Source organism: Miniopterus schreibersii (genome assembly GCF_964146895.1).
Source record: "Miniopterus schreibersii genome assembly, chromosome: 19".
NCBI classification, from domain to species: Eukaryota; Metazoa; Chordata; class Mammalia; order Chiroptera; family Miniopteridae; genus Miniopterus; species Miniopterus schreibersii.
In genome coordinates this window covers 36,680,204-36,695,532 of record NC_138119.1, presented here as the reverse complement: position 1 = coordinate 36,695,532, position 15,329 = coordinate 36,680,204, and the positions used below count along the sequence as shown (strand labels likewise).

Sequence of the window (15,329 nt, the reverse complement as noted above, 5' to 3'; positions counted from 1 at the left end):
TCTCAGCTGCTGTTTCTGTCTTCCTGTTTACCCATACAGAATGAAGGATGTGGCTGCAACGGCCTGAGCCCGGTTCCCTAGGGTGCGGGTAGCCTTGGCGCCGAGCGGCCTCAGTCCCCGGGATGGTCGTCATCTCGCGAGAAAGCTTGGCCGGGAGGGTAGTGAGAACGCGGAGGGGGCGGAGTCGCGGTAGCCTCCGCCTCCGCCTCCTCCTCCGCCTCCCGTTGGAGGGGCCGAGGGAGGGGACTGTTGCTGGTCTCTGGATGTTCTGGGTAGTCTGAGGAGAGTATGAGGCGAGCTCGGGCCCCGGTGCGGCCGGGCTTCGGGGGCGAAGGAGCCGCCGCCATCTAAGTCGCGTAGCCCGCCCGCGAGGCCCGGAGCGCGGATGGTGCCAGTCCGGCTCGGGGGCTGATCGCGTGTCCCCTCCCCCGTCCCCTCCCCCACGCGGTGGGCTCCCCTCCCACCCCGGCCCGGCGGAGCCATGTCTCGGGGTGGCTCCTGCCCACACCTGTTGTGGGACGTGAGGAAAAGGTCCCTCGGGCTGGAGGACCCGTCCCGGCTGCGGAGCCGCTACCTGGGTGAGCGGGGGCCCCGAGGCGGAGGCGCTGAGGTCGCCGCCCAGAGGTGGGGGAGGGGGCCGCGGTCCGGGCTGTTGGCGGTGGGACAGCGCTTCGGCCCTGGCGCCCCCGAGATACTGGGGCCCCTGGGTGGACCTCGACTGACGGACCCCGAGCCCTGCGCTCCACGGCCAAGCCCCTTCGCGTGCTGCCAGCCGCCGCCCTGGCCGGGTTTTCTTCGCGGGGGCGGGCGCCACCGGCCAGGAGAGGTGTTGGGGTCGCCTCTGGAGTGGGGCTCGGGACTGGACTTGGCGGGCCTCCGGGAGCGTTTGGAGCGAAAGTTGGCGCTCCTGCTCGTCTCCGGCGCTCTCCCCTGTCAGACCAGAGCCTGAGTTTCTGCTGACACCCCCTCCCCTTCGATCTCGGGAGGGTTCAGGTGTCGGCCGCGACTCGACCACCCGCGGGGACTTCACGCTCGGCACAGCTCCGCTTAGACTGTCCCGTGGCTCCGGGCCAGAGCCTAAAAGTGGTCGCCGAGCTGTCCCCACCCCCTCGAGCTCCCCGTGCGACCGCTCTTCAGTTGGTTCTGGTCGCCTCAAGGAGGTGTAGGGTTTCACGTTCCCATTCCCACCCCTGCAAAACACACTTGGCATTTTCTGACTCTTAGTTCAGCTTTCTAAAAACAGCCTTCAATGCTTGAGGGAACAGCTTCCACTATTTTTCCGTTTTGGATAAAGTGGTTTTGTGGGGATTCTAGGTCACGTCTTCACTAACCAAAAAGTCCACTATCACTATCTTAAAAGAGGACTTTGAGTATGGGTCTTTTGGTGGTGTTTCTTCTTGTGCAATCTTATCATTCCTCTTTATTCTTCCTTTGTTATTTGAGGACAGCATTAATTTTTTTTTCTTTCCAATTTTGTCACTTTTTGGTGGCTAAGTCTTTCTGGATGTCATTTGGTTTCGACTTCAAGTCAGTAAAAGAAAATGAATCTTGTTACACCTAACAGATCTGGTTTATAAATTATTTTAGAAAAGCTGGAAGCATTTTTTTTCTTATTCTTTTTTCTTCTTTTTAGTGTCTCAAGGGACATGTGAATACATTCTCCTTATAAAAACTTAATAAAAATGAAGCAATAATCCCTGTGATCCTTCCCATTCCAATTTCACACACACATCCTTGGAGGTAACAGTATTATGTTTACTGAGTATTTGTCCAGACCTTTTTCTTTGCATTCTTACCAGCACATATGTGCACATAGAGGTGTTAATAGTTGTGTGTGTGTGTGTGTGTGTGTGTGTGTGTGTGTGTGTGTGTGAGAGAGAGAGAGAGAGAGAGAGAGAGAGAGAGAGAGACCAGCATGTATGGCGTTATACTGTAAACATTTTTTTCCAACTTTTTTTTTCTACACTACATCTTAAAAAACCTTGATATGGCAGTAAAAATAGATCTGTTCATTCTACAGAAACACATATAGGTTTACATATAATGTTTTCTTCTGGTTCAGTTAGTTCAGCTGTGTCTATGAAAGAGTCAATTAAAATTAAAACCCTACATTTCCCCCCCTTCCTATTCTAACTCCCAATGGAGTGAAGTTTGTGTTGGGCGGAGGAAAACTGAAGAGTAAGAGTCTCCTGTCTTTTTGTTGCTGTTTGTTAATCCTCACCTGAGGATGTTTTTTCTGTTGCTTTTCAGAGAGTGGAAGGAAGGGAGGGAGGAATGCAGAGAGAGAGAGAAACATCAATTGGCTGCCTCCCACACTCGCCCCAACCCATAAGCCCCAAGCGGGGCAGGGATTGAACTTGCAACCCAGGTAGTGCCCTTGACAGGGAATCGAACCCAAGATGGGTGTATGGGCCAAAGTTCTAACTGCTGAGCCACACTCGCCAGGGCTGGAGTCTCCTGTCTTTAGTAGAATGTCTAAGTGATAGATTTTCAAATATATGTGTTTGCACACAAGGTGTTCTTCATCTTAAATAATATTTGAAATGTGCTAATAATAAATACTTTATAATTAGCACATTCTCTGAACAGCTTCCTTTCAGAGTGGTTTTCTAAGTATGAAAATAGCCTGTAATTTCTTGGCCTTCATTTATCCAGTTCTTCGACACTACAGTACTAATCTTGGTTTAACATTCAGGAAACAGCAAAATCCACGTTAGTAGTGCCTGAATTAATGAGAGTTTTAAAATGATATTTTGAAGTACTCATATAAAGCCTTCCTTTTAAAAAGTCCTAGTCCAAGGGTTTTAGAAAGTAAATAGATCCCATTTTTGAGATTTAAACATTTTGATTATCTATAGTATTGTAGGTTAATTATATTTCTTTTTTTCTTTTTTTAAAATATATCTTTATTGATTTCAGAGAGAGGACAGGAGAGGGAGAAAGAGAGATAGAAACATCAATGATGAGAGAGTCATTGATCGAGCCCACAACCCCGGGCATGTGCCTTGACCGGGAGTCGAACCCTGATGGCCTGGATCCTAGGTCAACGCTCAACCGCTGAGCCACGCCCGGCCGGGCAGGTTAATTATATTTCTGATTTATTTCCATTATTTGTATTTCTAAAAATCAGTTATCGTTAAATAACAGTGATATTGGGAGAGAATGAATTGACAGATTTTCCTTATGACATTTGCATTTCAAATTATTTTACCATAGAATGTATCTTTTCAGTGGTAGTAGTCAAGCTTTGTTGCTCATTTTATTTAAATTTGGCTAATTATCTCTTTTCCTCCCATGAAAGAAAATTACAGTTCACTAAACATACTTTTACATTGTGGGAATGAAGATAATTTGTCATATGTTATTAGGAGAAAAAGTATGTTTAGTTATAGCCCCCAAATTCATCTGAACTAATAGAGCATGGATTGAGTCAGTAGAACAGGGATTGTCATCTCTACGAACCTGATGTAAATTTCAGTGTAGGATTTATTTTTTTAAACACTAATTGTCAAAGTCCCGAATTAGAGACACCTGTAGGTTTAAGTATTTCAGAGTTTATCAACATGCTGTATAGCTGTATGGGAGTGCTTTGGAATTCAGTGATTGTTATAACTTATTAGCCACACATTTTAGTGCATATATAATTTTATAAAGATAAACATTGCTCATAAAAGAAACAAAATTTCTGTACATTCCCTCTATCCATATTTCTCTCATTTTAGACAGATTTGTCTACAACTTGAATTGACACTTTCTAACTCCTCTAAATTAAAGGATGGTAATCCACAAAAGTAATATTAAATTTTTTGAAGAAGCTATTTGCTATAATGCATAAAATGTTTGATATAAAATATTTGAATTATGATTAGGCAGTGTCTTGGTCAGTATAGGCTGCTGTAACAAAATGCCATAAACTGGGTGGCTTATAAACAAGAGAAATTGATTTCTAACAAATTTGGAGGCTGGAAGACTGAGATAGGGTGTTCACATGGTCAGATTCTGTTTGGTGAGCCTGCTTCCTGGTGCATAGCCATCTATGCACTGTAACCTCATATTGCAGAAGGGGCTAGCTACTTCTTTGGGGTCTCTTAGAAAAGCCCTAATCTAATCCCACTCACCTCCCAAAGATCCCATTTCTTGATATCACCACCTTGGGGATCAGGATTTCAAGAGAGGAATTTGGGGAGGGGAGGTATATAGCAGGCAGTCCATGACAACTTTACAGTAGAGATTGAAATCTTTTTTTGTAAGGGGATTAGGAGGAAGACAGTGTTTGAATATTATTAAAGTCAGTATGTTTTGGAATGGATAATTTTGCATTTACTCTTTTAATTAATTAATTTTTACTTTTGAGAGTATTACAGATGTTCCCCGTTTTTGGCACATCCTGAATTACATCCTAAATTACATCTACATTCATATTTACCAAATCCACAATGTGTTGCCAAGTTACAATTTAGTATATGAGGGTCAGTAAATTCTGACTTTGTCTCCTTGTTAGCTACTGGGAAAAAGTTAGTGGAAATCTATATTTTGTTTCTTTAGTCTTGAAATCTCTGAAAATCGGAAAATGTCTGATTTTAGGAGTGCAAATGTCAAATATGAAAAACACATCAAACAGAATATGCTAATTCTTGAAGATAAGACCACCAGAGGCATGTTATCTATCATAGATACAGGCAACAGGATCTCTCTGCTGAGGATTTCATCCCTTCCTGGTATAAAGTGAACGTGCTTAGAAGGGATAAGAGCTTTTGGTAGCACAGAACTTGTGTTACAGTTAGGTTTTAGGTCAGTGTTTTGCAAATGTTTTGACCCGATCCACAGTAAAAGTACATACACATGGCAACTTGAGATAACACACAAACAACTGAAATAAAAGGTCCTATGAATGGCACTTAGCCTTACTAGGTGGGGGTGCATTTTAATTTCTGTTCTTTATCATGTTGAAAATGTTGGTGTTGACCCAGGAGAATATCCACTGATGAGTCTCCTCTTGAGGTGTGTAAAACTATACTAGATGGTGTGTATGTTTTTATAACTGTAATTGAATTTTGTTGACTTCAAGGTTAGGGTGGCGGGGGTTCCCAAGTACTTACAGCAGATTAAAACCTTTTTTTAAACACTGCTGATGGCTAATATGGAAACTTTTTATTTATACCTTGGAAAATAAAGCTAGAGCAGGACACTTTTAAATCCTCATTTATTGGGTAAAGACCTACAGTGGGATTGCTGAATTGTATAAGTGTGTTTAACTTTGCAAGAAACCGCTAGACTATTTTCCAGTAACTGTACCACATGGCATTCCCACCAGCAGTGTTTGAGCACCCTGTTCCATATTCTCATCAGCACTTGGCATTGTGAGTCCTTCTAATTTTAGCCTTTCTAGTAGGTTCGTAGAGGTACATTATTATCATTTTAATTTGCAGTTGATTTTAATCCCCACGATTAGTGATGTTGAGTATTTTTTCATGGTTTATTTGCCACCCATTCACTTTGGCTAAATGTTCAGATTTGCCAATGTAAGAATTCTTTACATATTCTTTTAAAAAAATTTTTTTGTGTTTTTGAAAATATTACAGATGTCCCTTTTTCCCTCCAATGACTCATTCTATCCCACCCTACCCCCCTTCGAAGGCCCTCACCACGCCATTGTCTGTGTCCTTGGGCTATGCACATATGCATATAAATTCTTTGGTTAATCTCTTCCCTCTCTACTTCCCCACCCCCGCCATCCTTCCCTCTGAGATTCCTCAGTCTGATCATGCTTTCATGTCATTGAATCTATTCTGTTCATCAGTTTATTAAGTTCTTTAGATTCCACATGTATCAATAGATTACACATATTCTTGATACAGGTCCTTATCAGATACGCATTTTGCAGATATTTTCTCCCAGTTTATCTTGCTCTTTATTTTTCATAGCAGTCTTTTGGTGTCCTATTTAAGACTTTCTCCCTAACCCAAGGTCACAATGATTTCTATGCTTCTTTTTTTTAGAAGTTTTCTATTTTTAACCCTTACATTTAGGCCTATGAACAACTTTGAGTTATGCTATCAGGTAAGGGTCACGTTTCATTTCTTTGCCTATGAATGTGCATTGATCCAGCACCATTTGGGAAAAGGCGGTCCTTTTCCCTTTGTTGAAAATCAGTTGAACATGAACAGGGTTTTCTTCTCTATTGTTTTTTTTAGGTGTTCTTTTATTTCCCTTAGCAGTGTCTTATGTTTTTATATTTTATAGTGTACAAGTCTTACACATCCTTTGTTCTGTTTATCCCTCTGTATCTGTGTTCTGTCTCTCCAGAGTGTTGTCGCCCTTTGGTTTTCAGTTCTGGTTATGTGGTAAGATGCTATGGGAGGTACTTCAGGAAGACAGCATATTAGTGGCAGATAATACTCTGAGGTCATGAAAAATATGTCTTGAAAAAGACCATTGGAGCCCAACCAGTGTGGCTCAGGGGTTAAGCATCCACCTAGGATCCAGGAGAGTGCGGTTCGATTCCCGTTCAGGGCACATGCCCGGGTTGCTGGCTCAATCCCCAGTCGGGGGCATCCAGGAGGCAGCCGATCAGTGACGACTCTCTCATCGGTGATATTTCAACTCTCTCTCTCTCTTTCCTTTTCTCTCTCTCGAATAAAGATTTTTTTTTTAAAAAAAAGAAAGATGTTCATCCCTAATTATTGAGTGAAACACATGACAGAACAGAGTGAAGACTTTAATCCCATTCATTTGATCACTGACTCAGCAAATAGAGATTGAGTGCCTGCTTTTTGCTAGGCACTGTTCTAGGCACTTGTTCCTCTTTTTATGGAGTTTATAATCTATTAAAACTGAATAGAATGTCGAGGTGGGGATGGAATTATAAAGCGGCAGCTTGGGTTGCAGAAAGACTGGAGTAGGAAGCCACAATGATAGATAAATTCATCCATAACAAGTGTGTAATTGTTGGAAGGGTTTTCCATGGCTCTGTTATATTTCTGCACATCTCCTGAGCAGAGAGTCACTTGCGCTTTGTTCCAGTCTGTCTTTCCAAGAATGTTTATATAGTGAATAGCTTTGGGAGATCTGGTATCTCCCTCTGGGGCAGAGGGCAGATTTATTTATTGTCCAGTATAATGAAGATAATGTGTCCTTTATATCAGGCATGTTTGTTTGATCTAAGATTTGGGTCCCCATAGTTCAGGGGGGCCCAGCTGTGATTCAGTCCCATTACTTGCACAGTGTTGCACCCAGGCTGCTCCACATTGCCCAGTGGGAATTGGGGGAATGAGGGGGACAGTGTGAATCTGAAGCCCATACCACTTGCTGTGCTGCTTGTGCTTTGAGTAGTAAAATCCTTTGCTTTTGGCTTTGAGACAGAACACAGATATAGAGTCTTGTGTCTTCTGCCAGCACCCATGAGATGGCAGGTAACTTGTTAGCTTGCAAATAGGCCAGACTCTTTGCAGTTCTCTATAACAGGTGTTGAGTTTATTTTTACTTTCATTTGAGGGGGTTCAGTTTTTTTAACTTACAGTTCTTATTTTCTGGTGGCTTTCAGCTCCCATTTCTTGGTAGTGCATTTAATTACTGAAAGGGTAGAGGGTGTTGACACTCATTAGTTTAGAAGCACATTTTATGGGATGTGTGAACATGCAACCATTTTGATCTCCAAAGGCACGTTCAGAAATTCTCAGGAGCTACTTAACTATTGTGTTTCGGAGCGTATTTTATGTACAGATTTCACAGATGAGAGTTCTTGCTGAACCTCACTTTGTCATCTTTTGTCTCATGCACCCCCATTATTTTCTTTAGATAGAAATGGCTAGAGTTGTGTTTTCAAAACCAAATTTTTAAAGTTTGGAAAAGTTTCTAGTACTTTTATAAAAGCATTTAAATGAATTGTTGTCATGTTGTTAATTTGAGTACTTTCTTAACTGTTCGCAGTAGAATTACCAAGCCTGTCATTGGCCAAAGGGGAAATAATTTTTTTAAATTTATCTATTTGCTATTAATAATCTTTTATAACTGAAAATCAGATATGAAAAGTTAAAGTACAAAATAGTTCATGAAAATACCTTACTGAATTTCTGTAAATTGTTTTACTTCAATAAGTTTTGGAACCATAAAGCATTCCCCACACAAAAATAAAATTATTTTTTAACCTATATGTTCATCCTCTACCTGGCCATCTTACCAGTTATAAGCAAGGAGAAAGAAAACAATTTGGCTTCAAGAAGATACTGATCTTTGTGTAGAATGGTGAGAAAACATAATAGAGGAATCTGTCCCTCTGACAGTATACAAAGAGCGTAGTCAAATTTAATTTTATCCGAGATTTCATCAGTCTGATTACAGTTAGCTAATTATCATTCTTTGTCATATACTTAGTTTCCTTTCATTACAGCTTCTGAATAAACATGAAGCTTTTTGGTCCATCTTTGGTAAGGATGATTCATTTCTTAAAGGGAAACATATTTCTCTTTTTCAAAGAAGGAACATATTCTATTTTTATAGTATTTTAACTGTTCTGCTATTGATGGACATTTAGGTTGATTTTATTTTTTTGTTGCCACATTTCATCATTGTTAAATGAGCTTTGAAATATTTTAACAAGTCTGAAATTGAGATGTGTTTAAGTAGAGGCGGCATTAAATGCTGTACGCCACCCTGTTTAAAACTGAAAACCCTGTTCTCCACCTCCAGGCCTCTCTTACCCCTTTCTCTGCTTTACTTTTCCATGTAGCACCCTCACCAAGTGTCATATTGTTTATTGTCTTCCATCCCTCACTGGAGGACAGGGATTTTTTTCTGTTTTGTTTTACCACCATAGCTCCTAGAATACCACTTGCAACAGAGTGAGTACTCTATATTTGTTGGATGAATGGATGAATGAAGGGAACCCCTCAGTGTTTACTGTGGTCCAGACACTGCTGAGCCCTTTCTGTCATTTCAATCACTCAGTCCTTAAAATAACCATATGAGGTTCCTGGGTACTCTAATGAGGAAACTAGGGCGAAGGATGAGGTTAATTTGCCCAATATCGCTCAGCTTCTAAGTGGAGGAGTTAAAATTAGAGCTTGAATCTACTTATGGCAGATCCTAGGCTCTTAACTTCAGTGTTCTACTTTCCTCAGGAATAAATGGTAGGATTTATTTAGTTCGTTCTTTCTTTTTAAACAGGAAGAAGAGAATTTATCCAAAGATTAAAACTTGAAGCAACCCTGAATGTGCATGATGGCTGTGTAAGTAATAGTTACTTTTTGACTGTGGAGGACTTTAAAACTGAGTATTCAGATATTTGATGAAATGCCCCAGGCCTGCCCTGCCAGTGTTCTCAGTGGGTTGGGTGTCAGCCAGAGCACTGAAAGTTTGCTGGTTGGATTCCTGGTCAGGATTCCCTGGTAGGGGGCGTGCCAGAGGCAGCCTATTGATGTTTTGTTCTCACATTGATGTTTCTCTCTCTTTCCCTGTCCTCTCTCTCTAAAACCCAATTTAAAAATCTTAAAAAAAAATAAAAATGCCCTGGACCTCCCTGAAGAGATTGTGACTGATCAATAAATTGGAAGAATAAATTTCTGAATTAAAACATTAAAGTGATTTTGAATTTAGAAAAGCATCTGGGTTTTTTTAAAAGTGCAGATGGTTCATGTTACTCCATCTTGACTAGAAGTGGAAGTCTAATTCTTTTTTTAAAATTTAGGTACAATTCATATACCATAAAATTCACCCATCTTAACTTGCAATTCGGTAGATTCTTATTTTTTATGTTATTTATTTTTTTATTTATCTATTTTATTGAATTTATTGGGGTGACATTGGTTAATAAAATTATATAGGTTTCAGGTTTACCATTCTATAATACATCAACTGTATATTGTGTGTTCACCACTCCAAGTCAAGTCTCCTTCCATCACCATTTATCCCCTTATAATTCAGTGGTTTTAAAAATATAATCATAATGTGGTACCGCTGTCACCACTATCTAATTCCAGTATATTTTCAGCAGCTGAAAAAGCAAGTTCATACCATTTATAAGTCACTCCCATGCCCTCCCCACCTAGCTGTTGGCTGTCACTAGTTACTTTCTGTCTCTGTAGATATGCCTCTTCTGGACTGTTTATGTAAGTGGAATGATAGTATGTGGCTTTTCAGACTGGCTTCTTTTACTATCATTAACATTTTCAGGGTTCATGATGTCATAAAATGTGTCAGCACTTCATGTGGCTGAGTAATATTTCATTATGCAGATATTTTGTTATGAGCAAATGGGCAGTCACATTTTGTTTATGATATTTGGGTTAGTTTCCCTGTGGGCCCTTATGAATAATGCAGCTATGGACTTTTTTGTACAAGTTTTTGTGTGACATATTTTTTCTGCTCTTGTTGTGGAATTACTGGGTCACAGAGTAACTGTGTCAGTTTTTGAGGTGCTGCCAAACTGTTTTCCCAAGAGTTAGGCTATTTTGCATTCTTCCCAGCAGTGTATAAGGGCTCCAATTTCCTGACATCCTCACCACCTCCTGTTTTCTGTTTGTTTTTTTAAATTATTATAGCCATCCTACAAGGTGTGAAGTAGTAATTCATTGTGGTATTAGTGTTCATGAAGATTTACACCTATGTGTTCTTCTAAAAGTTTCTTAGTTTGGCTCTTCCATTTAGATGTTTGATCATGTTCCGTTAGTTTGTATGTATGGTGTGAAGTAAGGGTCTAAATTCATTCTTTTGTTTGTGTATATCCAGTAGTCCCAGCACTATATGTTGAAAAGACTATTCTTTCTCCATTGAATGGTCTTAGTCCCCTTGATAAAAATTACTGGACCATGAATGTAAGGGTTTATTTCTGATTCTCAATTCCATTTCCTTTGATGTGTGTTTATGATCATGACAGCACCACACAGCCTTGACCACTGCAGCTTTTTAGTAAGTTTTTCTAATTTCCTTTTTAGGTGACCTGGTTTTATGTCTCTGGATATAAAATGAATTAATTAAAATAATTTAAGAGACAGACATTTCATTGTGAATTTTCAGAACATTGTGTTTGCTAAATGGTAGTCAGCATGTACTTTCAGTAAGTAAACTGGTCAGTACTATTTTCCATAGACACAACTTTCATTAGTGATATAAATTTTGAACCATCAGTTAAGTAAAAGATGCATATTTATTTTTATGTTCAGTTTGCTGCAGTTCCTTTTTTGCTCTCTTCTTAGGTTAATACAATCTGTTGGAATGAGACTGGAGAATATATTTTATCTGGCTCAGATGACACCAAGTTAGTAATTAGTAATCCTTATAGCAGAAAGGTAAGTGGTTTATAAAATCTACAGTTTAATGAGAGAGAAAAAAAATCAAGAAACTAGAAATCAAGGAATTGTAAATAATCATGGACTGAGCATGTGTAATAGAATATTCTTATTTTGCTCAAGTTTGTTACATAATTTGGAAGTTATTACAGCCAGTTCCCCTAGTTTCTTTAGGAAAACGTTAGATTTCATTCAGCCTTTTAACTCTAGAATATGTAAGCATGCTTCATGTTATCCAAGTGGATAAAACTGCCAAAGTGACATTATCTCAATAAACCATTTTTTTTTCCTTGTATGCTCATAGAATCTAATTTTCAGCCAAGCAGGTTAAGAAACATGATTTTCTCAGTTTACAAACAGTGGTTTAGTTCTAGTATATACTTCATGACATTCAGTTCAGTAAGCTAGGCTATCAGGTAGGATTGTGTTCAGGTTTTTACTGGCTCTTCCTCTGATTTCTTATTTAGGAGCATGCAAATATTTTTATATTGATGAGAACATGGTAGATGGTCAGCCTTATTTAATATTAGCAATCTTACAAAATAAGTAGTTTATATATTTCTTATTTTCCTACAAACAGTTAAGATATTTAAATAAATGTTTGTGGTCCTTCAGCCTAAAAAGAGGTTCACATTGAGGCTGTCCTTGATGGAAAAGATAGGTCATAATTTTATTTAAGAGACAGCTTTACTTAATTGTCCTGACTTAGCAGAGGGAAACTTGATGTTTTCAAGCTCTACTTCTCCTAGCTCTATAATTATTGGCAACCTTTTTCATACAGTGGAGAAATTTCTTGAAACAATGTATGTATTGAAATGCTTTTTGATCTTCACTCAGAATTTCAGTTCTTATACAAAGTACACATCTAGGTACCAGTGGAATTTCTTTAAAAGATGCAGAGCTTTATTATTATTTTTAATTATGATAAAATGCACATAACATGAAATTAACCATCTTAACCACTTTTAGGAATTCAGTTCAGTGACATTATATGCATTCACCTTATGGTGATACCATCACTGCCATCCAGCTACAGAACTCTTCATTTTGCAAAACTCAAACTCTGCCCATTAAACAACAGTTCCCCAACCCGCCCCTCCCCCTGCCCCCGGCAACCACCATTCTACTTCTGTGTCTGTGAATCTGACTACTCTAAGTTCTGCATCTACTTCTATATTACAATAGCTGGTGCTGCTGGCCATAGTTCGATGTTAATGAACTTCATGTGTTTATGTAGCATTTGTCCTGTTGTGACTGGCTAATTTCACTTAGCATAATGTTCCCAAGGTTCACCCACATTGCAGCATGTGTCAGGATTTACATCCCTTTTAAAGCTGCATAATATTCTATTATGTGGATAGACCCCATTTTGTTTATCCCTTCCTCTGTCGGTGGACACTTGGGTTCCTTCTGCTGTTGTCTGTTGTGAGTAACGCTGCCATGAATGTAAGTGTACAAACATCCCTTCAAACCCTGCTTTCAGTTCTTTTGTGAAAATGCCCAGTGGCATAATTTTTAAAAGATCATGTTTGTCCTTTAATTGCCTTTTAAAAAAATGACCTTTGCGTATGCATGGTTCCTAGTATATTATGTGTATTTGAAAGCGATTGCTCATTACCCATCTTCAGTTCCAATTTGAGAAAGGATTAATCAGAAAATACTTTCAGAGAGTTTAAAGGTAACAAGAGCATTGTTTTCACACAGCTGTATTAATAGTTCCAAATTCGGTATCATATAGAAGTATTTTTTATTGTAAAACACTGATGAGTCATTATATAGGAAAATAGTTTTTTGATCCTGAGTTAAATCTTTTCTTATAGTGTCACTCTGTTTTTAGATACTGTGAGTTCATGAGAAGATTAATTTATTGCCAATGAAAGTTTCAAAACACTACATATAGAGTTAGGAGATTAGAGGTGCTTCTTATAATGGTATATCTTAATCATATATATCATAAATCTCAAATATATTAAAAGGAGAAGTTTTGTTTTCAGAAATTATGGACTAGTTTATTTGGACCAATCCTCCCACTGAAGACAGTGAAAAATGCTTGATTAAGTACTTTTAAAATAGTCCTAAAAGTAACAAACAACTGCCTTGATAGTGAGGAGCCATCAGTTCAAACTGATAGTCGTCTTCACATCTCAGGGGGAAAAGAAAATATGAGTGATTCTGATCCTTTCTTTTCTGATTATAATAGTTTGGAATCAAATGATAATTTTCACTGAGATGGGAATATTAATAAGAATTTATTCCTAGCTGTGATTATGTTAAATATGAATGTTTATTTCTAGGAAATAATAAATTACCAACAACTACCTTCTCTGTGTGTTTCAGGTTTTGACAACAATTCGTTCAGGGCACCGAGCAAATATATTCAGTGCAAAGTTCTTACCGTGCACAAACGATAAGCAGATTGTCTCCTGCTCTGGAGATGGAGTAATATTTTATACCAATGTTGAGCAAGATGCAGAAACCAACAGACAATGCCAATTTACGTGCCATTATGGAACTACCTATGAGGTACAGCATTGTTATGATTATATGTGTGATTCATAAGTGTATGTTTTTGTGTAAGTGTATGTATGGTGCATGTATGTAACTACATATGTGTGGGTTTGTGTATGTGTATATACACACATTCATGAGTTTATAAGCAAAGAAATCATTGACATAATATCTAGATTTCAGTAAACTATTTGAGAAAATGGGTCTTGATAAGCTTGTGAATAAAGTTAAGAAATAATATGAGTAACAGTAATAGGGTTTGTAATTGTGTGAGCAACCATACTCTTGGCAAACAGGCGTCGGCCTTTAAAATATGCTTGTGTATTGTGCTTCGGGCTCTGCTGGGCTTTCACCTCTTGCGCACTTCATCACCGTCTGGCGTAAAGCCATGTCCATCTGTTGGTCAGCGTGCCCGTCGCTATGCCAGCACCGTAATGTTTCAAATGCCGTAAGTTTGTAATGTTCTTTGAAGGCAGCAGGTGCGAGGCCTCCAGCTTTGTTTTTCTTTGTTCAGATTGTGTTGGCTATTTTGTGTCCTTTGAGATTCCATGTGAATTTTAAGATTTTTTTTCTGGTTCTGTAAAAAAAAAAATGCCACTGGGATTTTGATAGAAATTGCATTAAATCTAAGATCACCTTGTATAGTATGGACATTTAAACAGTATTAAGTCGTCTAGTTCATGAGCATAGGTCTCTTTTCATTTGTATATTCTTTAATTTCTTTCAGCAGTGTTTTATAGTTTTACACATACAACACTTTCACCTCCTTGAATAAGTTTATTTCTAAGTATTTCATTATTTGTGCTTCTGTTATAATTTCCTTTTCAGATTGTTCATTGTTAGTGCATAGAAGAAACACACTAATATTTGTGTTGATTTGTTAATCTGCGACTTTGCTGCATTCATTTATTAGTTTTGATGGTTTGTGTGTGTGTGTGAAATCCTTAGACTAATGTACATATCTTGTCATCTTCAATCAGAGACACTTTTTCAATTTTGATGATTTTTTTTTTGCCCAATTGCTCTAGCTAGAACTTCCAATACTGTATTGAATAGAAATAATGAGAGTGGGCTTTCTTCTCTTGTTCCTGATCTTAGAGGGAACGCTTTCAGGTTTCACCATTGAGTATGATATTAGCCATGACCTTCTCATATATGGTGTTTTATTATGTTGAGGTAATTGCCTCTCTTTCCTAGTTTGTTGAGTGTCTTAATCATGAAATTTTGTCACAGTTCTTGAGAGATCAGTTTAAATGCTTTAATCAATTCAGCATCTTATATTTTTCTTAAACATTATCATAGAAGAAATTATGTGTTTATAGTACAAATGTATATTTATATCCAGAAAACATAAAAATTCGGCTTTGAATAGTTTGAACAAGTTTCCTGTGGGAGAATTTTTCTTCTTAAAGTTGTTAGAAGTTTATAATTTTAAAGAACTTTTTATATGCAGGAACATTAATGTCAAACTTCAGAGTAATGAGTCATATTAATTTAACAATTACTTGCATATTTCTGTATGCATTGTACTGTTTT

The 15,329-nt window shown here is 38.5% G+C and overlaps 1 protein-coding gene across 10 annotated transcripts in view; it reads left to right on the top strand.

Moving 5' to 3' along the window:
* The first annotated feature begins 223 nt into the window (after positions 1-223).
* The window catches only part of DCAF6 (DDB1 and CUL4 associated factor 6), a 72,927-nt gene continuing 57,821 nt past the window's right edge, over positions 224-15,329 (top strand). For all 10 annotated transcript variants that reach the window (XM_081122298.1, XM_081122306.1, XM_081122303.1 and 7 more), the window contains exons 1-4: positions 224-578; positions 9,166-9,227; positions 11,193-11,285; positions 13,623-13,808. In XM_081122298.1, the coding sequence (XP_080978424.1) occupies positions 482-578; positions 9,166-9,227; positions 11,193-11,285; positions 13,623-13,808 (438 nt within the window). In that variant the 5' untranslated portion in view covers positions 224-481. The remainder of the gene's footprint in view (positions 579-9,165; positions 9,228-11,192; positions 11,286-13,622; positions 13,809-15,329) is intronic.